The following is a 27488-nucleotide window of genomic DNA, read 5'->3' as shown; positions in this document are numbered from 1 at the left end:
ATGCTCCTCCAGTGTAACTACATTCCTTTCCTGGTATCCCGGACGAGCCCCCAGTTTGTGAAGGAGGGATGTTTTTCCTCTCCTTCAGCCCAGGATCTTTATACCGGTTGGAAAGGGTAGTTCATCTACGCACAAATCACGCGACAATTTCTCACGTTTTGGATATTTATTTTGTACACAGAGAATAGATATTGATTTCAGCGCTGAGGCTTTGGCCAGTTCACCTTAGGGGTAAAAAGAACCAAAAGCCTCACTTCAGGGACGTACAGTGATCTTATTCTACCTAGACCCCGCCCGTAAGACAATGGGGAGGAGTACTGCCTCTCATGTGTCAGTGAGTTTCTATGTGTAGCCGATTGGCTTTATCTGGTCTCCAGGGTGTGAGAAATTTTGGTGTAATGTGTCCTAGTCTGTGAGCAAGGTGTAGTGAAGCGAAAGACAACGATTGATATGGTGAGATAGCGTAAGTAACATGCTACTTAATTCTTCCCAAGTTGATAGACAGGCTTAAGGCCTTATTAACCCCTTTAAACCCAACAGGAAGCATGTATAATGTGAATAAAATTTGTTCTAACACAAAACACTGAGCGTGAGAATCTTGATCACACTTTCAAGTCTCTGTAGTAGAATACTGTGATCAATAGTGTCAAATTCAGCACTAAGATCTAGCACGACAAGTATAGAGACAAGTCCATCGTCTGAAGCCACGAGGAGATCATTGGTAACTTTAACCAGAGACGTCTCTGTAGTCTACTATGATGAACTCTAAAACCTGACTGAAATTCTTCAAACAAACCATTCCTGTTTATATGACCACACAACTGACTGGCAACCACACTTTCTAAAACTTTAGAAATAAAAGGAAGGCCTATAGTTGGCTAAAAAATCTGGATCAAGAGTAGTTTTTTTTTTTTTTTTTTAATGTTTTTTATTAGAAGGTCATGCATGTCAGAACAGCAGTCAACTTCAAACCCACATTGGGTATCACACCATCCCTGCATAACAAACAACAAAATATGAACATCAACAACATAAAAAAACACTATTCCTCCTGGTGAACCAAGAACAAGGCACACAATCTACCTCTTAGGATATTTTTCTTAATTTGTGGACCACAGGAATGTGGTCGTGCAAACAATACAATACACAAATCAAATAATAACAATACAAAACAAATAACAGAAAAAAAAATAAAGGGGGAAAAGACAGAGAAAAAAGGGGGAGAAGGAGGGGGTTCTGTCAATCAGAGGGCAGGGACTGGAGTTACCTTTCACTGAATATCTGATCTTGTACTCACTGAGTACTGGAGGGAGCTTTCGTCGACTTCCAGTGCAGAAGGAGGTGGCGTCTTGCCACCAAAGAAGTAAAGGCTAAAATATCTAATTGATTAGAAGTAAACTGGTTATGGTCGTCTGGGAGCCCAAATATGGTCACATGGGGGGAGAAAGAAAGTATCTTTGACATGGTATCAAAGTAATTCAACCAGAAGCAAGAGAGTAGCAGGCAAGGGTAGAACATATAGGTTAAATTGCAGGGTGAAGCCTGACATTTGTCGCATTTGTTGGCAATACTGGTATAGTTTTGCGACAGTTGAGGTTTAGAAAAATGGACTCTAAACAGTACTTTAAACTGTATAAGTGTGAGACGAGTGCAGAATGAGCTTGTGTGAATTTTCTTAAGAGCAGCATCCCACCAGTCATTCTCAAAGTTTAGATCCTAGACTTTACTAACTGGTGAGCAATCAAAAGACAGAAGCTCATTATAAACTTTAGAGATGAGTGATTTTTGAAATGGATTGTGGTTCAAAAGCACCTCCCACTGTTAAGTCGGCGGTGAGAAGGGGAAATTTGGAAACAAAGCTTCAGCGCAGTGTCTAATTTGAAAGTATCGAAACAGATGAGAATGTGGGAGATGAAATTCTCCTGAGAGGTCGGTAAAGCTGCTCCTGCTGCTGCTGCAAAAAAATCATCCTTATAAAGGTCTTTAAAACATTTCAGGCCTTTGTCATGCCAAGAGAGAAAGGTTGAATCTGTAAACGGAGGACGAAATAAATGGTTCTTCACGAAAGGAGCTAAAGTAGATGCTGAGTTAAATTTGAAGTGCGTCCTGAACTGATACCAAATTTTAAGTGTGGAGTGAACCACTTGATTATCTGTAAAGCCAGAGAGGTTGAATGAAATAGGTAGGCAAAGCAGTAAAGGAGGATGAAACACACGACTGTGCCTCCAAGTTGAACAATGGTAGGTTCATTGATTTAAACCAAAAAGAATTTTTGGGGATATGTGCCTCCTAATAATACAGTTGGAAATTTGGAAGCGTCAGTCCACCATTGAGTTTACATCTCTGAAGTGTGGATTTGCGGATCCTGGGAGCCTTTCCACACCATAAGCAATCGTGGTAGTTTTAGAGTAAATAATATTAAAAAAATAACAAAAAAAAAAAAATAAAAAAAAATAAATAACTGCTGCCCCTTGACAAATCCAGCTTGCTCATGAGAGACAATAGTTGGTACAATGTTTTCCAGACAATAGGCCAAAGCTTTAGCAAGCATCCACATTTATTAATGAGAGAGGTCTACAAGAGCTGCAGAGATCTGGATCCTCATCTTTTTTTAAGAGGAGACTTATGGAGGCTTGCCTTAAAGTGGGAGGGAGAATGCCATGTTCCAGTGATTCCTTATAAACAGCATGCAGTAAAGGGGACAGTTTATCCTAAAATCTCTTAAAAAATTGGAAACTGGAAGTCCATCTGGGCCAGGAGCTTTGTTATTTTGCATGCTTATCATAGCGAGAGTGATCTCTTCTACTCTTAATAGTGAATCAACTTTTTTTTAGCAGCATCTGAGCTTATCACAGGAAAATTGAGAGTATCAAAGAATGAATTCATTTCAGTGGTGTCAGGTGAAGATTTAGACTTATATAAAAAAGAAAATAATGAGTGGAAAACAGAATTATCAGCGGTGGGATCCTTATGCAATGAGCCCGACGAGTCTTTTATCTGAGAGATCATACGTGAGGCTACCTGGTGAAGTAGTTGATGAGCCATGAGCCGTCTTGCCTTGTCACCATATTCATAATATGTGGAGAGTGATCGTAAGAGAAGTCGCTCTGCATCATTAGTGGTGGTGAGATCAAATTCAGTCTGTAAACACGTAGTGAGCTGCTGGTCCAAATTGGTAATATTAATGGAGAGTTCTTGTAATTTGGCTTTACGGGACTTATTCAAATTGGTGGAGTAAGATATGATTTGTCCCCACAAGTATGCTTTTAATGATTCCCATAACAGTGAACATCAAACTGGTTCTGTATCATTTTGAGTTATAGAGATATAGTCATCAATTTTAGATGCAACAAATTCGGTGAACTTATCATCTGAGAGCAGTAATATATTGAACCTCCAAGGTGTTGAGTACTGGGGTTGTGGACAGACAGTACTTTGGGAATAAGTTTAGCCTCAATGAAATAATAATCATTCCGAGAAAAAGGTTGATGCATCTGAGAAAAGAAGGAATATTTCTTGGTGCGAGGGTTATAAAATCTCCAAGGATCAGTGCATCTGTTCTTGGGCACAAAAGAGTAGGTTTTTTAAGTTAAGGTTTAATTACAGCAGTTTTAAAAGGCTGAGGCACATATCCTGTTAATAAAGATAAGTTTATCTGATTTAATATGGAGGTATTAATGGAAAAACCTCCTTGAGCGATTCACTGTAAAATTTCACTTTTATAGAAAACAATTAAATCATTTTCTTGTTAGTTTCTTTCAAGATGTTGTGGTTATAAATAAATGTGTCTTACTTCCACTCTGAGCTACATTCCAATACGTCGCCATCAGACAGTATAGTCTCCCTTCAAGTTGAAAAATTGCGGTGGAATTTTTTTATTCGTCTCTGCACTAATGGAATGTGAAAATTTGATTATGGGTAATCCTGATACCAGTGCAGCAAATTTGAACATGTGAATCCAAGCTTGCAGGATATTATTCTTTTGCAGGAACAGACTTTGTACCATGGGATTTGTGCATTAATCTGGCTGCCACGTTTCCTCCTCTGTGCCATTGGCACAGTGTCAGTATAACCATGTTATTTTGTGAGCCAGGTCTGAGAATTAAACATTACAAAGCCATGATTGTTGCTGTTAATCTTGTTGTATTGGTCGTTGGTTTTGGCTGCTAATCTGTCAAGTCACATGCGGCATTCTCTTAAAACTCATAGATAATAGTTTTATGCTCTTTTGTCAGCAAAGGAAATAGTAAGTTTGATTACATTGTACTGAATTAAATTTTAGGTAGCTACAATAACAATACAAAATTTCTCAAGACTCTACAAAACCTGGCCTGAAAATCGCAAAGCAAACATTAGGCGATCATGGCAAAGAAAAACTCTGCTTGAGGCCAACAGTATAGTCTAGTCTGGAAGACAGAAAGGACATTTACATAATTAATCTCTATGTGTAAACCGCTAAAAGGTGTACATGTATTTGTTTTTCAGGGTGCAGTAGGACTACCAGGAGACTTGGGCCCTGAGGGCCTACCCGGACCTAAAGTAAGTTTCTCCAAGACCTAACATGCATTGAATTTTTGAGGTATTTCATGTTATTGTCTGCTTTCCCAGTGTCTTTAAAGTAAAATTATAAAAGAAGCTTAATGCAAGAAGAAAGACACGTTAACCACCAATAAAAGAATATCATGTTTTTGTGGATTTCTGATAGACCAGGGCATTTTTCATTTAGACTTTGAGCTTATTTAAAGCACCTGAGAAATTGATTGGACTAATTCAAAAAACAAAAAATAATAATTTAAACAAGCAAAAATATAATTATTTTGTTCACCAGGCAGGTTTCACCTTATACTCCATTTAAAGCTCAGTAATTAACATGCTGTAGGGGAAGATAAACATTTTAATAGGATATCACAATCAGATCATTACAGAATTACTAGTGTGCCTGAACTGGTAACCATGATAATATGTATATGTGCTAGCTAACAAATAACCTTGATGAAAAATGATATACTTTTCAATTAACCATTGGTTGGCAGAAGAAAATTCTTCCCACAGGTCCTTCCTTATTTGTTTAACCTGTCCATAAACAAATAATAAGCCATTCCAATTTACTTTATAGTGTTCAACATTTTTCTTAAATATAATGCACTTTGGGATTTTTAACATTTGGGATTGTCTATAAACATCTTGTGAGTATGTGTACAATTTTGTGAAAACAAAAATGTTCAAGGATTAATATAATACCTGGAACTAATGGCCCATCTGTGTCTACACCAATATATTACACACTCATGGGGTTAGTAAGTATAGCTCAAAGTCCAGCTCTGTCAACAAATTGGAGCCAGTATCACTGCAGATGAGCTCAGGTCATTTGCTGGTATCAAGCTAATCATGGGAGTGATGAGAATCTATGGATGATTACCTGTCAGAATTACCCTTGATAGAGGGAACACAGAAACTTCAGAGTCTTAGCTTTCAAAAGAGACCAAGATCATGCATGAGCTCCAAACTATTTATGAACAGCATTCAATTTACTTTGGGTATGTCCTAAATAGGCGTTTTTCTGAAAAAAGGCCCGAATGTTAAAAAAAAAAAAAAAGATACAGTCTCAAAAAGGGTTTGAAGTCTGCGTTCGAACACTGATAATGAATCCAGCAACAGGTTCACTTACACTTGTACATATTGTTATAAATATATATATTTCTTATATTTTTTGCATTCTCTTACTTATTCTTATTGCCTACATTGCTCTTTGTTCTTAATACTGGTACACTTTGGGTAGGAGCTGCTGTAACGAAAAGTAATTTCCCCCTGGGATCAATAAAGTAATTCTGATTCTGATTCTGAAAAAGATTTATTACAAGCAATGATTATTTTACAATAATATGTCTTACCAAAAAACTATTATTATTCAATTATTAATGCTAAAAAGTAAATTAAGTTACTGACTACAACTGGCAACACACATGTAATAGCAATACCATTAGTGATGTGTGTAGATCTGTGTGTGTGTGTCCTTGTGTGTGTAAAGGGGGAAAGGAGAAAGAGAGAGAATGGCGACGTCACAGGAGTGACGTGACCAAGATGGCGAAGGAGTCGCGTGGCCAAGATGGCAACACAAGCAGCACCGCTTCTGCCAAGCCAAGATGGCATCTCGTTAAGAGCCAAGCTCACAGCAGATACAGAGCAGTGCGTGTGGAGGATCCAAGCGTATGTCTAGAGGAGAGTCTTCGTTAAGCGATCGGGTATTCCTCGTTATTCTGGGGTCCAACACGGGTCCTTGCAGCTTGGACACGACAGTTTGTCCTCATTGTTCTGGGGTTTGTCCTCATCGTTCTGGGGTTCGCCCCAGCCCCTTGCAACTCAGACATGATGGCTTTTATGTTCAATGAAGGTACGGCGACAGAGTAATTTACCTCGTGGATCGCCAAAGTCTGCCAAGTCCAAGTCTAATGACTATAGGGTAACTACTCCCACTTTGCTTGTCATTGTTTCCTTGTATTGTACCATTTATTACCCGGCCAAATAAGGTTTTGAGAGCATATGGTCCATATCCATAATTGTTAACCATCTCCCAAGTTTTCATCAACTTGGAGGCATTGGTGCCAATTAACAAGCTGATGTGGTTTCTTAGGCGATGAATCTGAGCTCCTTTAAGATAAGGCCACTTACTCCCTTTCACTGATAATGTTGCCTGTAGATACAGGCATCTTTCTCTGGGTAAACACCTCAGGAAGCTCAAAGTAGTGTTTGCCAAAAAATTTCCAGAGAGATTTCCAACACAATAATGATGCAGCTTTATTATGACTCATGGTGCGTAGATGGATTTTAGTCATTTATCTTCCGCTGTTTAATTTGTTCACCAGTTTTTCAGAATAATGTAATTCAATTCAATTCAATTTTATTTATATAGCGCCAATAACAATACAAATTGTCTCAAGACGCTTCACAAAAACCAGCCTGCACCTCCAGAGCAAGACTGAGGGCGATGGTGGCAAGGAAAAACTCCCTTTTAACAGGAAGAAACCTTGAGCAGAACCCAGCTCATATTGAGGGACCCATCTGCCGAAGGCCAGACAGGTAGAAACAGAGAGGACAGCGAGAAAACAAACAAGAGAAACAGGGCAAACTAGAAAATTCCCAAGGGGAAATTTTGAACGAGGCAATGCTGCGGCTGCATGGGTTTACAGGGTCGCTGCTGTAACTGCGTACTGGTGTTGGCATGAGGTAGTCATAATCTGTTGGCAGGTTGTGTGAGACCCAGAACAGAACTGCTGCTGGGCCACAAGTGGCGCGTTAATAAGCGTCCGCACCCTATTGTACTGCTGCAATGGCCAGAGTGGTCATAATGTTTTGACAGATTTATTTGAATGTGCGGTCAGTGTTGGCTGCATATTTGGGAGTGCGTTAGGCGCAGGTGGTCGTATGCTACAGTGGGATGTCTGTGGAGTGAAATCTGGCCTCCTTGTCCTTCTCTGTCCATGTCTAAGGTGGTCATAATGATTTGGCGGTGTGAGTGACTTAGTGTTCTGTCGTGATGGCCAATAGGTACACAGCTGTTGTGTTGATGAAAGCCTCCCTCCTTAGGTACTGCTGCAAATGTCAGATTCTTCACTGTAAGGTGTTCCTAATAATTTGGCCACCTGGATGACTCAACAGTGAGCAGCGATATTGAGCAGGTACACAGCTGTTGTGTTAATGAAAGCCTCCCTCCTTAGGTACTGCTGCAAATGTCAGATCTGCCCTTCTTCATTACAATGGATGTGTAAGGTGTTCCTAATAATATGGCCACCTGAGTGACTCAGCAGTGAGCAACCATATTGAGCAGGTACACACTTGCTGTTAATTAGACAAACCTCCTTATATAATGCTATCAATATGAATACTGCTGTAAGGGCCTGAGTGGTCATAATGTTTTGGCATTGTCTGAGACCCAGCATTGTGTTGACAGACAGACCAGTGTCGCGTTAATAACGGTTCCCGCCCCACTGTACTGCTGTAACCGTTTGAGTGGTCATAATGTTTTGGCAGACTTATTCGAATGTGAGGTCAGGGTTGGCTGCGCAGTTGGGTGTGTGGAAGGAGCACGTTATAAGCTACAGTTGAGTGTCTGTGGAGTGAGATTTGGCCTCCTCCTTCTCCGTCCATGTCTAAGGTGGTCATGATGATTTGGCGGCGTGAGTGACTTGGTGTTACGTCGTGATGGCCAGCAGGTACACAGCTGTTGTGTTGATGAAATCCCCCCTCCTTAAGTACTGCAGCAAACATGATGAGCAGGTACACACCTGCTGTTAATTAGACCCTCCTCCCTATATAATGCTGTCACTATGAGATCCTCCCTCCTCCTCCATTGCTGTGAGCTGTGTGGGTTTTGTAACCATGGTTACGGCCCCTCCCCTGCTCTCTCACAGCTTACATAAGAACTTCATATATAGCTACCCCTCACTTAGATAAGAACTTTACATTCATAACTCCCCAACGATAGGTCGTACGGGGAAAATGAACGCATTGTGAGCGTCAGACGAGGGTCCTCTTTCGATTTAATGCTGGTTCCACGCACGTACGGTGAAAACTATGGCTGCTGTGATGAGAGAGAGAACACCTCGTGTTGCCGTTTTTCACCCCAAATCTGATCTCTTTTTAACATGGGAGCAGATGGGCGGAATGTTGGTCGCTTGCACGCTCGGTTTTGATATAACATTGTCCATTTTGCTCCAGAACTCTGGGACAAGTAGCGCACCGAAAAAGTTACAGAAGAAGTTTAAAAAGAATAAACGCGAGCAATAACAATATAGAGGCATCGCGTTGCATTGCCTCTATAACAAGATAAACAAACTTCTGTCATAGACACATACATCAAGCTGAAGGAAACACATAGGATCTAGTAATATGGCACACAGCTGATAATCTTATGTGACAGTTTGTGAGTATAACAGGAATCATGGACAGGTAGGTGAATTCTAGGTAGGTAGGTAGGTAATCTAGGTAGGAGTGGACAACTGGAGGAGGCCATGAAGACTGGGTCAGATATAGTTTATGGAGCTCCACAGGTCTGATACACAGCACTCCAGACCATGAAGACTGGGCTGGTTGATGAGGCCACAGCAGCAGATGTAGCTTAGAACTCCACAGGTCAGATATTCAGCACTCCAGACCAGAGACCCTCACAAGAAGATGGAGGGTGAGGGGAAGGGAAGGGAGAGAGTGGGACACAGTGGTTAGAAATAGAAAACAAATTGTAAGAGATTAGAGGACAGGAGACAGAGAAGAAAGAGGAGAGGACATGTCCTCAGTGCATCGTCCCCCTGCAGCTTAGGCCTATAGCAGCATAACTAAGGGATAGTTAAGCCAGCACTATAAGCTTTGTCAAAAAGAAAAGTCTTAAGCCTGACCTTAAACGTAGAGACGGTGTCTGCCTGGTGACCTGAAATTTAAGATCGTAGTGATCTGTTGGGACAATATGGTTCTATGAGGTCTTTCAGTTATGATGAAGCTAGGCCTTTCAAGGCCTTGTTTGTAAGGAGGAGGATTTTAAATTCAATTCTAGACTTTATAGGGAGCCAGTGAAAAGAAGCTAATACTGGAGTAATATGATCTCTCTTGCTAATTCCTGTCAGTGCTCTTGCTGCAGCGTTTTGAATCAATTGGAGGCCTTTAAAAGAGCTATTTGGACAGCCAGACAGTAATGAGAGACAGTAATGAAGACACAAATGCATGGACTAGTTTTTCCGCATCACTCTGAGAAAGGATTTTCCTAATTTTGATGATATTACGAAGGTGAAAGAAAGCAGTCCTGGTCACCTGCTTTATGTGAGAATAAAAGGACATATCCTGGTCAAATATAACACCAAGGTTTTTCACTATAGAATATGATATCACAGTATGAAAACATGCACAAAAAAACAAGTGCAAGCAAGTGGCAATGCAAGAGAGGAAACTATTTCCTTTTACCCTCAATTAGCTGCCAAGTGTTGCTCTATTCAGTCACTCCTTCAAGCATTAATCATAAAGCGGACATGACAATCACAACATTTCACTAACAGTCATTTTTAACAGAATCAGTTGGTGTTCTCATGCAAAATAAGTGAAATAAAAAAGTGCAACTTCTGGGAAATATATATCTAAAAAAAATGAAATAACTTTAATCATGTAGCTTTAGCTGAGAATATTCACATACTGAACCTAAAACAAGCAATACTGCACTATGAAAAAATACTTTTTGAGTGTTTTTGACCAGGGTCCAGATGTTCCATATGGTAGCCAGCATCATTAACCACTGTACATCCTGCAATGTTGAATCAGCATTTTGGACAGCTTAACATTGTTTCTGATGTGACTTGTATGCTGTAAAGGTCTCCTGCTGTTTTATTATTGCACTGAGGTGGAGAAGATTCAGTGACTTGTGGGCTTGCTGGCCCACAGGTCCACTGAAATGTGGGTCCGCAAGAAGTTGGAGACACGCTCGATGGTTATCCGGTTCATATGGATAGGATCATGCATGCTTCTTCTCTCCTTCCTGAATTCTGCAATGAGCTCCTTGATTTTGCTGGTGTTAAGGAGCAGGATGTTGTCAGCAGGTCTGGCTCTGCAAGATTTCACCAGTGCTGGAGCACATGAGAAAGAAATGTCTGGAAATTGAAAGTGAGAACTAGTTCTTAATAGATGAAATGATAGTCCCCTACAAGTGCAGAAAGGCAGGGTCCCTCTGGCAATATCTTCCAATCAGACCTCACTGTGGGAGTATTAAGATCTCTGCTCAAGCAGTTGTTTTTGACATTGTTTATGATTTCCTGACATATAGTGGCAAGAGCATATTCTGCACAGACCATGGTGCTGTTAAAGAACTTTGACTTGGTTGGGAACCCATCCCTACTATGGAGGATGGATCACCATGTTCCGAATGCATTGTGCCAAAGCACAAAAATCTCAAGATGTTCAAGCTAGACATTGCGGATGTACTTGTCTGTTCTGGAAAGGAAAAGGAAAGGCCCTCCGGTGGAAGAGAAGTGGATGTGCGCAGTCCTACTACATGAATCTAAAGACCAACAACCCCAAGACCAGTGGCTGATGCCTGCTATGATCAAGTGGATCACTTCCCAGTCTTGACAAGGGAAGGTGCAGTTTCTGTCTAGAAGCAGAGGGCTAGCGGTTCAATTCCTGGAATGTGCCACATGCCGAAGTGTCCTTCAGCAAGACACTGAAGACACCAAGTTGCTCCCACTGCTGTGTGATTGTGTGAGTGAATGGGTAGATGCGTCTATCACAGTAAAAGCCCTTTGAGTACAAATAGGTAAGCAAGGTCATTTATCATAACATCTGAAAAATATAAAGCTTTTTTTTAAAAAAAGAAGAACATTAATGAGAATTTGGGCCTTATACATTAGAAAAAATATTTTTGGCAATTTGTCTTTCCACCCGTCCCCTTTAAAATATCTACCCATAACTAATAAAAACTACTACAACCCACCTGTCTATCCAAGTTTGATCAATCATGGAGCTGACAAATGGTAATTTATTTATAACAATAAACTTCTTTTCTCATCACAGGGAGACAGAGGGCCCAGTGGACCACCAGGGGCATCAGGAGAAACTGGTATTGGATTCCCTGGAGCCAAGGTGACACTTAGAATTAGAACAAATGTGAAAACACAACACAACTTATTTAAATATTATTATTATTATTACTATTACTATTTTTAAGTCCTTTGTTTGCAGTTAAGACACATTCTTCTTGCTCCATAAATGTACTGTCAGTCTTTCTGACAACAGTGACTTCGATGAAAAAACGCTGGCTCACAAAACTCACAAATTCCGCATTTCAACCTGGAAGTATCAGACTTCTGATAACATAGTGTTCATGTTACAGGTTAACTAGGAAGAGATAAAATAGAGTATGGTATATTGTCACCAACCGTTTGCTTAACAATACAATATGTACAGCAGCTATTTTTTATTTATTTATTTTGAAGCAGTGATTTATTAGTTTGACAACTCAGAGGTAATTTTTTCCCAAGTTGTTATGAATGTGGCATCAGCTGAATCTCAACCAGCTTTCCAAGACCCACCCCCACCCTACTTCTGAATGGCTAGTGAGTCAGAGGGAAAGCTACGTTACTCTCATTCCATTGGTAGGTGACCTGAAATTACTATTTCAGACAATATCCCGCATCAACATTTTTTTTTTTTTTTCTAAATGTCAATCTTTTTTTAAATTGCGATCACATGCCGGAAACACCACACGGTGCCCGAATACTTTACTGGTTAAAACTGGTGACTGGGGAAACAGGTGAAAACTTTTGTTAAATAACTTATTGCATTAGCAGTAAATTATTTTAGGTGGTGTGTACATGGAAAGACATAAAGAGAGGAACTCGGGATGGAGCTTACAGAAGAAACAGCAAAAGCAGGCATATTAACACGACTAAAATAAGACACTCTGAATGTGATTTACCAGTAGATGCAGCATCTGTGTCATTCACCTGAAGTAGCTGGGCTTGTGAACTGAGCTTAATTTTGTGGCCTAGTTGAGCCACACTGACTTCATAGTGTGAGACTAAACTTCCAGTAAGTCTGCGAACACGTAGGATGGTGTTTTAAAATGGTTGACTCCTTACAGGGTGAAAGGGGCATTCAGGGAAAACCAGGTCCCATTGGTCCAATTGGGAAGGGAGAACCAGGACTACAGGTAATAATCAAAACCATCACAGGGACTATATTATAACACTGTATACAGTATGACCGTTTGGGCTATCTTGTATTATCTTTATATATAGATTTTTAATGAAAAGTCATGTTGGTTCCAGGGACCTCCAGGACCTCTTGGTAGACAAGGAAACACTGGATCTCCTGGGGAAGGGTTTGCAGGACCAAAGGTTAGTAATGATCATGTATAAGCCTAAAACTGAGCCATATGTCATAACACAAATGTCAAATTTAAATATTATTTTGATACAGTCTTATTCTTAAATTTCACTAAATGTTTCATTCATTTAAAATTGTGGAGGACAAATACATATATTAGCATTTCTGACATTTGTAGTTGGTCTGAGGGAAACAGCTCTGACATGCTGAGACATAGGTCTCTGAAGGTGTGCTGTTGTCAGAGCCTGCTTCAGCCATTTTGGTCCCCTCAGCGAAATTATGAGTTGTCCGTATTCACAACACCTCTCAAAATGATCGTTGTGATGGCACTGATATACAAACCATTAACATCATATGTATACGCAATAAAACAGGACTTGGCATGTGTATCTCATAGTGGTGTGAAAAAGTTTTGACCCCCTTCCTGATTTCTTTCTTTTTTTGTATGTTTGTCAAACTTAAATGTTTCAGATCATCAAATTAGCCAAAGGTAATACAAGTTAACACAAAAAGCAGTTTTAAATTAAGGTTTTTGTTTTTAATGAAAACAAAATCCAAATCTACATGGCCCTGTGTGAAAAAGTGATTGCCCCCTCAACCTAAAAACTGGTTGGACCAACCTTAGCAGCAACATCTGCAATCAAGCGTTTGTGATGACTGAGTCTTTTACAGTGCTGTGGAATGATTTTGGCCCACTCATCTCGTAATTCAGCCACTTTGGAGAGCTTTTCAGGATGAACCGCTTTTTTAAGGTCATGCCAGAGCATTGAATTAGAGTTCATGTTAGGACACTCTCTTTTTTTTTCTTCAGGCATTCACAGGTAAACTTGCAAGTGTATTATGGATCATTGTTGTGCTGCTGAAGCCAAGTTCACTTCAGCTTGAGGTCACAAACTAATGGTGAGACATTCTCTACTTTATTTAAATCCAAAACAAAATTCATTGCGTATTAATACAATAACACAAACATTCTTTGTCTTAATAAATAAGAGTTCTCTTTATGCATGAAATAAAGCTTTTATCTGCACAATGACACTTTTTTTTATCTAAGCATTTAGCTACACGCAGAGGAGACACTATCTAAATCACACTCATCATCTCACTCTGTCTTTATGCACAGTAAAGAGGAAAAATAGAAAGAAAAAACAAAAAAGGACGTAATGTCCTTCTTGCTCCATTTCATGATGATAGCTTATTAAAAAGAAAATAGAGATGATTGTAACATCTACTCTCAGAAGGACGTTCAAGTTTTTCATTAAACAAATAGGCTACATGCTGTTGGTTATTTCACCCATTTCCCAAGCGTGACATCATGTTTACTGACTTCAATAGCTTTGATTATTCACAAACATAACAAGACATGCCGTGATTTAGCGCAATAAAAATGGATTTTAACATTTTAGTGAACAACAGTAAAAACAAATGTGTTGTAATTTCGTCACTTATGTTACGAAAATTGAATCATTTTCCAACCTAGGCCTCCAAACTCATCCAAACCTCCAAATTCACGCTGCTGGTCTTTCAGAAGCGGGTAACACTCTGTGTGTAGCATTTCAAGGAGTCTGTGTAAAACGCTCCGTCGCATTAGTTCTGATCTTCGAGCCAGCGCATGTCACTATAAGAAATTAATAAATCTATTATCCGTTCAGCACAGGGGCCACAACAGGGGCCAGGAGCAATTTTACAGGGGCACTGGCCCTTGTTGGCCCCTGTGTAAAGCTGCCAATGTGTTTAATATATTTAACTGCATTATATTGTGTTATATTATATTGTATTTGCGGCTATACTCGTGTTACAAAGCATCCTAAATTGATTTCCAATTTATGATGTTGCCTTATTGCAGTCCTCTGACATTGTCCTTTTAATGCTCAAGTAGTATTTCAATAATGTTTTCCACTCCAAAGTGACGGAGCGTCTTTTTTCCCAATATTGTAAAATAAGTTTCTTATAAACTAATGATGAAAAAAGGATTTGCCACCCAGTAGGGTATTTTATTTCCTCAATATTTTGAAATAGACATATATCTGGAGATAATAGAATTTTACAATTACACATTTTGGAGATCCATGTTTCAGTGCTCTCCCAAACTTTTCACAAAACCAAAAAGCATGTATGAGGGAGTCACTCTGCATGCCACATTTTAAACATTTATCAGAGGAGCTGCTGTCAAATTTATGAATCCTATCTCTACTATAATACAGCGGGTAAAAAAGTATAAGTATTTTTCATAGTAAACATATTTCTAAAGGTGCTGTTGACATGGAAGTTTCACCAGGTCTAGGTAACAACCCAGGTAATCCATACATAGAAAGAAACCAAAACAAATAAGTTCAGAAATTAAGTTACGTGTAATAATGTAAAATAACAGAAGCAAAAAGTGTTGAACACACGCAGAAAGGCAGGTGAAGAAAGGCATGGAAAGCCAAGACAACAGCTTAAATCTATTGGTGATTAGAAAGCCATCCTGCCCCTAGTCAGTGCAAATGAATATCAGCTGGTTCAGTCCAAACTGATGGCCGATAAAAAGGTGTGTCATTACCAAGGTGTCACACAAGGAACATCTCATGATATGTAAAAGCAAAGAACTCTCTGAAGACCTTCACGACCTTATCGTTGCAAAACATTCTAATGGCATTGGTTACAGAAGGATTTCCGAACTTCTGAATGTTCGAGTGAGCACTGTTGGGACCATATTCCAGAAGTGGAAAGAACATCATTCGACCATAAACCGGCCACAACCAGGTGCTCCCTTCAAGATTTCTGACAGAGAAGTGAAAAGAATTATCAGAAGAGTTGTCCAACAACCAAGACTTGGAATTAGCGGGTACAATTGTTTCAAAGAAAACAATAAGCAATACGCTCAATGGCCATGGCCTGTACGCACACTCACTACGCAAGACTCCATTTCTGAAGAAAAAGCATGTGGAAGTTTGTTTCAAGTTTGCTGCAAAACAATTGGACAATCTGTGCTCAGCAAGTTGGCCTCCTGGGCAGCATACATCAATCTAATATCGATTTAAAAGATAATCAATCGATTGTATCGATACTAGGAAATAACGCATTGGATTAAGCACAGAGGATCCGCTTAGAGTATGTACTTCAGAAATACTGTAAAACTGGACAAACAAAATTTACAAATTAGGTTTATGTACCGAGAACACCGTTAATGTATATGCTAATGCTAACATTGGCCTTCACATCTTCTTGCCTCTCCGCTTCGTCTCACCAGTGACACAGTGACCTGAGCAAAAAGAAAACAACTCGATGAAACGTCGGATAATTTAACATGCAGCGTCGGTCACAACCATCATGTAATATTGTCATCAGACCAGCCTGTAGTGAGAACATCAGCGCTCAAAAGAGGAGATAATAAATAGAAACAGACATGTGGTGTTAAACTTCTGGGCCATAATAACCTCGTTCTTTATTGATAAACTGAGCAGATCAAGACACTTGAGGAAGTTTAAAAAGTGACTGTAACCGGTAGATTAAGAACCCCAACGAGGTGATACTGAGCAAGATAGTTATCTGTTTGCGGCCCGCCGCTCCTAAATGAATGTAGAGGAAACACTGAGTAGGTATTTATTTCAATCACACTGGTTTAATTTTGCCTAAAAAGTTACTGAATCGATTTCAAGTCATTGAATCGTTTCGGATCTACTACCTGAAGGAAGCGTTCTATACGGACTCTTTGAAGTGCCACACACACAATGTTACCCACTTCTGGAAGACCGGAAGCATGAATTTGGTACTTCGGAAATGAAAGCGAACAGCCAGCAGCCCTGCATGGACTACTGCGAGGAGAACTAAGAGGAGAAGGTTGGAAAATGAATTTTGGATTGTCCGTGACCACAAAATGTCACATATTCCTGTTTTACTGTTGTTTACTACAATGATAAAATAAGTTTTTATTGCGTTTAAGCATGGCTTGGTCTTGTTATGTTTGTGAATAATCAAAGCTATTGAAGTCAGTAAACATGATGGAGGGAAATGGGTGAAACAACCAACATCATGTAACCTACTTGTTTAATGAAAAAACTTGAATGGCCTTCTGAGAGTAGATGCTACAATCCTCTCCATTTTCATTTTAGTAGGCTTTCATCATGAAACAGAGCAAGAAGGACATGGAAATTTGATTTTGATTAACAACATCAACTAGTTCCACCCTTTATCCATGTCTCCCAGTTCAAATTAGTATTTTGAATCATTATTGATGAATTGTTCTAAATCTTTGTATGTCTGGGAATCATTATTTTTTTTTCCAGACACTAAGGATACTATTGATTATAAAATGTATACTTTTTTTTTTTTTTTTCGATATAAAACATCTGAGCTGAATTGAAATAAAGTTCCAAATTGGTTAGGTTTAAGCCTCCTTCATGCTTAGGGTAATGTAATAATCTCCTCTTTAATCTGTGAGCTTTATTGGACCAATGAATGAAGATATTAATGATATTAGTCAATTCACTTCCTTAAAGAAACATTTAGGTGGGGAAATAGTACTAGTTTGGAAAATATAAAGATACTTTGGCAGCCACATTGTTTTAAAAAGATTTATTCTACCCATCAAATTAATTTTTAAATCTGGCCACGTTTCAACATCTAACTAAAATTCTACTGGGAGGCCATCCATTCCAGGAGCTTCTTCTTTTTTTTTTTTTCATTAGGGAAATTATTAATTGCAGGTTGAATTTCTGTTAGGGCAAAGCCTTTATTATGTTCTTCCATTTGCTCTTCCTCTTGTTAATTAGTACTCCTACCTGCATGTTACAAATGTTTTTGAGAACAGAACAAAAAAAATTATAATATGGTCCATTTAAATTTATATATTTCATAGGCCCATATTTAAATAAAACTATACTTCTCCCTTAAATCCTTAAGTTCAGACGCTCTTTCCGGCACCATATTTACTTCGTTTATACTTTCAATTCATAAGCATTTTTAAAAAAAAAAAAAAAAAACATTTTTAGCCAGTTTATCAGAACTTTACCATCCTTTAAATTACTTTAGGCACTTACATGAAGATCTATAAAGGCTATAAATTAAATGACACACTGACCGTAACCTTGCCTGTGCCTCCCGGTTTTTATCTTAGACAAGAGATGGGTATTGGCATTTCAGCTCCTTTTTTGCTTCTTCTAAATTTCCAAAGCTTTCCCGTTTTCCACACACTGAACTGCCGGATAATGTATGAAGGTTTTGAAGGTCCAGTTGATGCAGTTTTTCTCTTTCTGACCAAAGTTTGTTTATCCTCCTGTGAGCTGGGTTGACATGTCCGTCACCACTCTGAAGTTACATCTTTCTTGTCTCCCTCTGGTTGTTTTCAAGATTTCCAGTTTCTTCTGACACAATGAAGTTTGAATCTAATAGCCCGAGGGTATTTTGCGTTATTCCTGAATACTCCAATGTGATGCATTCTTTCGAAATCGTCTTCCTTAAGCACCATGGTTTTAATCAAAAGGTGAATCATTGGCACATCTCATCAAATCTGCCGTTGTAGCTGGCCTGCCCTGGCATCTCTGCTTGCCTTGGGTCTGCATCCAATGCCAGAACCTCGAGGATGTACTTGGGAAATTTTCACCACTTGGATAATTTTCCTTTCCAGTTATTTAGCAGAATTGTTTGACATGCAGTCAGGAGCTCTCAGCTCTTCTGTCCTCTCACTCCGCATATGCTCGCATACTCCACAAACTAGTGTGAACAGAAATGAGGACGCAAACGGAACCTAATTTCCTAAATTAAAGATTAAGGCTTGTTTAGATATATCACAAGCACATCAACTCTGCTCAAAGTTGAGTTTACTCATGTCCAGAGGACGCCACTGATGCCGCTCCGAACCACTCTGGGTGACCAAAGCTGTCCTCGTGAGCTCAGATCTCAGGGTTAGAGTGCCATGACCTGGATGACTGAGAACTTTCATAGACAGGTCCTGACCCAGGGTCTTCCTCAGGGTTGCGCAGACAAAGTGGCACTTGAAGTTGCCGTGTGACAAAGTCTGATGACATGTGATAAAACAAGTAGTTGCCAATAATGAAACTGAAAAATACTTTGATGGCCGATTGACCATATCTACAAAAATATCATCAATGTGTGACTGTCTTGACAGTTAAAACAAATTCAGTTAGAACTTTAAAAAAGTCGTGCGTGAGAAGGATGATAACTTCCTCATGGCTAAAATCGCTTCCTCCTACTATACCTCAGTGGCAGGAGAGAGTGGAAAATGTATATGTAATGGAGAAAATAATAGCACACCTTCATCTCAAGATGGACATAAGTGAATACTCAAATCTGTCACTGTCAAATGGCTGTCTCAGGAGAACTGTCCAGTCGTATTTGGGATTTGTGCAGAGGACTACAAGTAACAATTAATTGTGTTGTTTGCCGAACTGTTTTTGGTTTAATTGTTTAGTCTAAACATTCCTTGAATAACTCTGGCTTTTCACATGTATGTAACTAGGGAAAATCTGATTTAATCCAATATAAGTGTGTTAATACATGCGAATGCCAAAGAAAAAGTCATATGTTCAATATGGCGAGAAAAATTCAAGAATAAAACTTAAACATGCCAATAGGCGGACAAAAAAACAAACAAAATGTCAAGTTAAAAGTAAAAAGTATCACAAAGACAAAAACTAACTGGGAAGCCAGTTAATCACACCACTTCCGTCCAGGGTGTACCCCTTTGCTGCGAAACTGGTCTTTGCAAATTTGGAAAGATTTACGTATGAGCGCTTTCATTTCAAGAGCATTAAATAATGGTAGTACTTCTCACAATGTTAAGCTCAGAATTAGGGTTGCAAAATTCCGGGAATTTTCAAAGTTGGAAACTTTTCATGGGAATAAACGGAAATTAATGAAAATGAATGTGAATAAATCTGAAATTTACAAAATGGGAGGTTGGCCCTCAACATGGAACTTAAATATAGTTGGGGGAAATATCTTGTAGCATAATCTTGGCTAAAACAACCAGATTTACTTCAGGTACACTCAGTCACATGCACACTGCTTACTGGAGGGCTGTTGAGGCCACACCCTTTACATGCACTGTGTATTCCTCCATCACATGCACAGATGTTTTCTTGAACCCTGGAGGGCACACTTTTAAGCCCAAAGCACAAGACTATTGAAGCCACACAATTGAGTGCGGACTAATAAGTTTTGATAATATTATGGGGTAAATATATTTGATCTATAATAGTATTGAGGTTTAACTTGGAAATATCAAATAAAAATAGGTGCTAAATATAAGCTATTTTTCATTTCATTGACCATTTAAGAGGCTAGCTTATTATGGCAGTGGTAGCTACCTCAAATGTAATTACATTTATGTTTGGATATGATCCAGTTTGTTTAAATTACCCCCAGTTTACAGTTAATTCCCAATAATTCCCATGGAAAGTTTCCAATTTGGAATATTTCCAAAATTCCCCACCTTAACTTCCCATGGAAAGTTTCTGGAAATGTACCGGAAATTTTCCGCCCCTTTGCAACCCTATCCAGAATTAAGATGAGACATATGAAATCAGACACCTTCAATCAAACATCATGTCGGTATGAAAACTCATTGTAAGAAACATCCATTAATTTCTTCGACTTTCCTCAAAATGGTTAATGGTTAATAGTAAGCTACAATAAGGAGAAGAAAGAAGAAAGAAAAGGTAGATTATATTCGGGCTACTAACCAGTCTGGCTTTTTAGAATATAAACTTATTAAAACGCTATCACAGTATTACTCAGTAGAATTACATTCCAAAGATATTTCCTTAACTAGCCTCTGGATGGCAGTATGGTTCCTTGGTAGAAACTTAAGATAAAAATATTCAAAGGCTAACTTTGTCATTATAAGGCCTACGAAGATGATCAGATGACATTGTATTTTTGGTTACAAGTGTACATTTCATTGTTCCACGTTCTAGTCAAAGAAAGGTGCTGCAGTTCTAATTTATTTATGATGTGTATCTCGCCAGATGTCCAGTGACGCCTGTAGGTCTGGTTTCTTATCTGTGGGGTACCTGGATGTGGATTAACATGTCCATCAGAATTCTTGGTTTGTTGGCACTGGAATATGCTTAAAAGCCTGTTTTATGACTTGGGTTCCTAGGCTCAGAAATCTGCAAAGGAAACAAAACAATCCTGTCCATTATGGACTGTCCAGAGAAGTCCTCCCCCCTCCTGTTGGGTCTGGGGATAAATCTGGTGCCTCCCAGCAAGAAGGTCCAGGTTTGAGTCCCGTTTGGGCATGTCTGTGTGGTTTCCTCCTACTTCCAAAGACATTCTCGTTGGGTTGATTAGTAATTCTAAATTGCCCATGAGTGAGTGTGAATGGTTGTTTGTCCAGTGTGTACCCCACCTTTTGCCTGATGACAACTGTTAGGCCTACAAGCCTGAGTGGGGCCTGTATGGTTACACTACAGTCTGAGCACAGGAAAGTGCCAGCTAATTCAAACAAAGGGAGTCCTTTTAGGACTTCCTAAAGTCCTCACGCACACTTCTGTTAAACTATAGTATACACTATATTTCTGTTGCTTGGTAGAAGTAGATTATAAATGAAGGAGTAGTATATGAGTATTTGTTCATCAAAGTGGTGTCATTTGTAAATTGAGATTGTTTCTGTAGAATAAATATTGTCATATTCTTCTTAACTATGTCTGTGACTGTGTATTATGAAAAGAGCTGGTTGAGGGAGTTTGCGCTCAGATTTCACAATCTTCACTGATAAATGTTTCAAATCTCAAACATTAACTATTTAATCAGTGATTTGACATTTAAGTGTGACAAACATGTAAAGAAATAAGAAATCAGGAAAGGGGGCAACACTTTTTCACACTACTGTAGTTACATGAATGCCATTACTAGAATAGGTTGTCCATGAGGGGTGAACCAGAGGGTTAGCAGTTCAATCCCCAGAATATGCCACCTGCCGAATTGTCCTTGAGGAAGACACTGAGCCCCCAGTTGCTCCCAGATCTTGACCATACTGTGTGATTAGTTGTGCTTGTGTGAGCAAATGTGTAGATGTGTCACTGTGACTGTAAAGTATTTTGAGTACTTTACAGTAGGTCCAAAAGTAGATAGAAAAGTGCTATATAAATACAAGACCATTTCCCCATATTCACTTAATTCAGCTGGAGTGTTGCAGTTTAAAGAATTCTTACTCTTCTGAAGTTTCTGTCAGGCCTTTCGTGCATTTCATTTTCCGCATAATACCTGCGGATGACCATAAACATTGTATGCATTTCAGGCAGATCTACATAAATACATCAGTCTTGTTTCAGGGTGATCGAGGATTTGATGGTCCAAAGGGCAATCGTGGGCTTCCCGGTGTTGGGGTTAAAGGTGACAAGGTGAAAACACTTGAAAATTTTATTCAAATGAACATTCCTGATTTATCATCCATCCTGTGTCTTTAAACGTTATTGTATATCACGCAAATGTTTTTGCCAGGGCGGTTTTGGGCCACCAGGTATTCAAGGTCCAGTAGGTGCTCCTGGTGTAGGACTTCAAGGACAAAAGGTAAAATTAGCATTAATATTCTGTGTACTGGAAGAATCGACTTTCTCACAGCACATAAGCAAATAAAGGTGTTACTTTTCATATGTTACGCAAATTTTATTTGGAAAATTGCAACAAAGCATGGATCTGAAATAAAAATAGAATAGTTACGAAATAGAAACAGAAAAAGTTTAATGTTTTGGTGGAATGTGTGTGCAAAGGAAATGCAGGAGGTTTGACTTTCACTTGTTCCACTGATTAATTTTTAAATGAAACTTCTTTGTCACAGGGAGACCAAGGCCCAACTGGTGCGGCAGGACCCAGAGGACCTCCAGGAGTTGGATTAATAGGACCTAAAGTAAGACAGAAGTGGGATGCCCATCAACTGACAGCCTGGCTGTCTCTGAGATGTTAATTGGCAGTTAATCCGATTGGCAGTAATTGGGGGGTCCAAGCAGCGAAGCTGCAGGAACCCCATTGTTTTTGTTAGTGTTATTATTATTGGGGGTCCAAGCAGTGAAGCTGCAAGGAACCCCATTGTTTTTGTTAGTGTTATTGGGGTCCCAGCAGCGAAGTTGCTGGAACCCATTGTTTTTTCTACGTTTTCTTCTTCTCGTCTAGCCTTATGGCCGATTGGCCGATGTGCTTGGACCCCCTCATTGCTGCATGCAGTTATATTAATAATTGATTTTATATAGCTATAATACTGGCTTTTATATAGCTTACTGTATATAGGTTTAGGGTGGAATCAGATCGCCAACCTTTCAGTTATTGGGTGACCACTTTCATTCACAAGGTTAACTGTCAGTAGGTGGTTTGTAATAGAAGACTTATTTCACATTCAATTCAGGTTAATTTTGGAGAGCCAAAACAGAAATTAATCAGAAGATTAGGAATCACTGTTTATTTGAAATTTTCTATACAAACCTTAATTTTGGTGTCTCAAATTCAGATTTAAATTTTGCTTGCAATCTCAAATTCGTAGTGTCACTCGTTGTGTATGTAACAACTTCCCTAAAACACTATGAAGGTACCTGTAAATATTCAATTAAGTTGAATTCAATTTCATTTTTAGAGTGCCAATAACAATATAAATTGTCTCAAGACGCTTTACAAAAAACAGGCTACAACCTCCAGAGCAAGCCTGAGGGAAACAGTGGCAAGGAAAAACTCCCTTTTAACAGGAAGGAACCTTGAGCAGAACCCAGCTCATATGGAGGGACCCATCTGCCGAAGGCCAGACAGGTAGAAACAGAGAGGACAGAGAGAAAACACAAACTAGTTTTTCTGCATCACTTTGAGAAAGGATGTTCCTAATTTTGATGATATTACACAGGTGAAAGAAAGCAGTCCTGGTCACCTGCTTTATGTGAGAATTAGAGGACATATCCTGGTCAAATATAACACCAAGGTTTTTCACTGTAGAATATGATTTCACAGTAGTACTGGAGGCCAAGGTAATGCCATCCAACGAAACCAAGTCATTAGATAATGAATCTCTGACATGTTTAGAGTTAAATACAATGACTTCTGTTTTGTCTGAGTTTAAAAGTAGAAATTTACAGATCATCCAAGCCTTTGTGTCTTTAAGGCATGCTTGGAAATTAATCAGCTGATTAGTTTCATCCGTTTTCATGGATGAATATAACTAGGTATCATCTGCGTAGCACTGGAAGTTTATACCATGCTTTCTAATAATATTGCCTAAGGGAAGGGAAGCATGTATAATGTGAATAATACTAGTCCTACCAAAGAACCCTGAGGAACTCCATAGCTTACTTTGGTATGCATAGAATTGTTGTGTACATGGACAAACTGAAATCTGTCTGACAGATATGATTCAAACCAATCAAATGAAGTTCCTGTTATCTTGATCACACTTTCAAGTCTCTGTAGTAGATTACTGTGACCAATAGTGTCACAGTTGAAAAAAGAAAGATAAAATAAGAAAAATTTAAGACCTAAATAAAATACGAGAAAAATCGACTAAAATAAAATAAAAGATAGTGTAAGCAGAATATTTACAGAATTGACATATAAACAAATGTACAATAAATAGAGATGGAAAAATATACATTATTCACATGAATAACATGGAGTTATCCACTGAAAGACAAGTTGTTGTAAGCTGGAGTTTGGTATGAGAGAACTTCTGTAGTGTTCACTATGAGAGCTGAATCAGTTTAAGTGTCCTCCTGTCCCTCACTGAGACAAATGTCTCCAGCTCCCTACCAATCGTATGTTCAGCCTTTCTGATCAATTTGTTAATCCTTCTGATGTCTTTTTAGCTGGTACTTCTAAGCAAAGTACAGGGCACTCACTACAACAGAGAGGTAGAAAGACTCTAGTAACTCACTCACTGAAAGATTCAAGATCACTTTGTTGATCCCCACAGGGAAATTGTTTTGTCCAAGAGTCTCAAGATAACAGAGAACAAAAATTCGACGTGTACAGGGTGAAGAGGAACAGCACCATCCCTTGGGGGGCCCCTGCGCTGCTCATGACAGTCTCCAAGACCCCGTTTTACAATCTCACAAACTGTGGCCACTCGTTCAGGTAGAACGAAGAGGGTGAAGAGGGTCCTGAGCATATTCCACCTGAGGCCTCAGGTGGCAAAGAACCAGTCTCTCTAGGGTCTTCATCAGATGGGAGGTGAAGGCCACTGGTCAGTCATCTCAGCAGGCTGTCTAACTTTAGGGACCGGCATGAGACATGATGTTTTCCACAGAACCGGTATCCTTCCCAGCTGGAGACTTCTGTTGAAGATGCATTGGAGGGACACAGCCAGTTGAGCTGAACAGCCCTCCAGCAGCCAGGGGCACACACCATCTAGCCCAGCTGCTTTGTGTGACCGTTCACGGTCAGTATTCCTGTTCATATCGAAGCTGCGTCGAAATGATCCGATAAAATCCCGAGTTGATTGCTGGGTCGTTGACCCGGGTTCAACGACCTTTTCACATCGAGACCCGGGTCGTGATGACCTCCCTGTACTCCAGAACGTTTCCCAGTCTGATGTGTACAGGGTGAAAAGGAGGGGAGAGAGCAGACGACGGAGGTGACCGAGGATGATCCTCTCCAAGGATCCTCCCATCAGGAAAGAGGTGAGGGCTACTGGCCTGAAGTGATTCGGCTCACTGGGATGTCCAGACTTGGGATCCAGGACCACACAAAATGTCTTCCACAGGAGCAGAACTCTCTCCAGACTGAGGCTCAAGTTGAAGATGTGCAGAAAAACCCTGCAGAGTTGATCTGCACAGTCCTTGAGAAGTCTGGAGCTGATGCCCTGACTTCTCTGCTTTTACCCTGCTTTTACCCTCCATAGCTCACTCCTCACCTGGTCTGTGGTTATGGAAAACTTGGGGGGAAGGGTGTGAAGAGACCAGTGTTGGGTTAAGTGGGGGCTGGGGTGAGAGGTGTGTTGTTTGCGACAGGAATGTTCTGGGGGGTAGGGATGGGATATGGTTTAGGTGTGCTATTTGGTCTGGGCTGTGGTGGTTGGTGGAGGAGGGGGCAGGAACACAGTCAAACCATTCTGAGCCCCTTCCACTGTTCTTGCCATATCCATAGATGGTTTTTAGGCCTCTTCAGACTTCTCTGGTGTTGTTTCCCTGGAGGCACTGGTGTCTCTACCTGTCCTTGCCACTCCGTATTTCTCTCTTCAGCTCCTTCTGGACCCTCCTCAACTCCTCTTTGTTTCCAGTTTTAAAAACTCGCCCCTTTCTGTTCAGCAGGGTCTTTAATTCTGGGGTCACCCAGGGTTTATTGTTGGAAAAGCACTGTACCTTCTTGACTGGTACAGTGTTCTCCATGCAGAAGTGAATGTAGTCAAGCAGGTCAAGAGTGCAGGTCATCCGACTGTTAATGTCCTCGCCATGGGGCCTGCAGAGAACCTCCCAGTCCGTGGTGTTGAAGCCTCCTCATACCATCTTAAGACAATTTGTTTTGTTATTGATGCTATATAAATCACATTGAAATGATTCAATTCAAATCAATTCAGCGTGCATGGTTGAAACGCATCACCCGTAAATACAGAAATCTGCAGGTATGGTAGATTTCAGGGCCAGAAACTCAATAGGTATAGGTTGGATCTCTTGTGGTCCCTGTATCTGATGCTAGTGCGTAGGGGTGTAACAATTTGTTTTAACAACAATTAGATTCGAATCCCAATTTGTGGTTGCCGATGCGATCCGAAACGATTCAGTGACTTGAAATTAATTCAGTAACTTTTAAGCCAAAAATTAAACCATTGTGACTGAGGTAAATACCTGGATACTGGACAGTGCAGGGGAAGTTTTGTAGATTTCTTGTAAGAAAATCAGGTATAATTATCGATATAAACAAACAAGTAAACAACAATTAGTGGCAAATGCATTGACATTTTAGTTGAATTAAGTAACACTTTAGGTTGAAATAATAATAATAATAATACTTCGAAAACTTCTGCTCTTGTTTTTCCAACACAAAGATATAACTATAACTATATATATATATATATATAGTCCACTCATGCCGAAGTACCTGGAGAACATGCAAACCCCACCCTGAAAGGCCCGACTTGAACCTGGACCTTCTCACTTGGAGGCATTAAAAGTGTATTAAATGTGCTAAAAAAACACATCAATATAAAATCTGACCCAAAAAAGGTTGAATAAGGTCAGCTGGACTTCTTTCTGAATTTCTTGAAGACGTTTCACCACTCATCCGAGTAGCTTCTTCAGTTCTGATAAACTAGTGGGAAATTGAGGTTTAAATAGGAAGAACTCTGTGGGTACCACCCACCCGAAACTAGCTTGACCAGAAACTGGGGCCACTGATTTCCAAAATGGCTGGTACTTACCTTATGGGGGGAACTGTGTGCCTAAGCTACTTACTCTATGAATAGAGCTCTAACGAGGCTATTGTCAATGGGAGCCTGGAGGCTCAAGGTGTGAATGGCGCTGAAACTTCTTGGGGACAGAAGTCAAGACTGAATTATAAATAGAAAATCAAAAAAAAGTGTTGGGCCATGCGTTTGTGGATGGGTTGTTTTGTTTCCCCAATGTACAAGTCTGTACATTCCTCACTACACTGAACAGCATACACTACATTACTCCGTTTTTGCCTAAGTGTTTCGTCTTTGGGGTGGACCAGTTTCTGTC

General features: G+C 39.7%; 1 protein-coding gene across 1 annotated transcript in view; it reads left to right on the top strand.

Annotated features, from left to right (window-relative positions):
- The window catches only part of LOC125016547 (collagen alpha-1(XXVIII) chain-like), a 50109-nt gene extending 26937 nt beyond the window's left edge, over positions 1–23172 (top strand). The window contains exons 11-17 of the mRNA XM_047599089.1: positions 4486–4539; positions 11545–11613; positions 12614–12682; positions 12801–12869; positions 22134–22202; positions 22303–22371; positions 22640–23172. Of these exons, the coding sequence (XP_047455045.1) occupies positions 4486–4539; positions 11545–11613; positions 12614–12682; positions 12801–12869; positions 22134–22202; positions 22303–22371; positions 22640–22765 (525 nt within the window). The 3' untranslated portion in view covers positions 22766–23172. The remainder of the gene's footprint in view (positions 1–4485; positions 4540–11544; positions 11614–12613; positions 12683–12800; positions 12870–22133; positions 22203–22302; positions 22372–22639) is intronic.
- Positions 23173–27488: the final 4316 nt, after the last annotated feature.

The sequence above is a fragment of the Mugil cephalus genome, chromosome 11 (genome assembly GCF_022458985.1).
Source record: "Mugil cephalus isolate CIBA_MC_2020 chromosome 11, CIBA_Mcephalus_1.1, whole genome shotgun sequence".
NCBI lineage: Eukaryota > Metazoa > Chordata > Actinopteri > Mugiliformes > Mugilidae > Mugil > Mugil cephalus.
The sequence above is the reverse complement of the archived record's forward strand: the minus strand, read 5'-3'. Positions and strand labels throughout refer to the sequence as shown.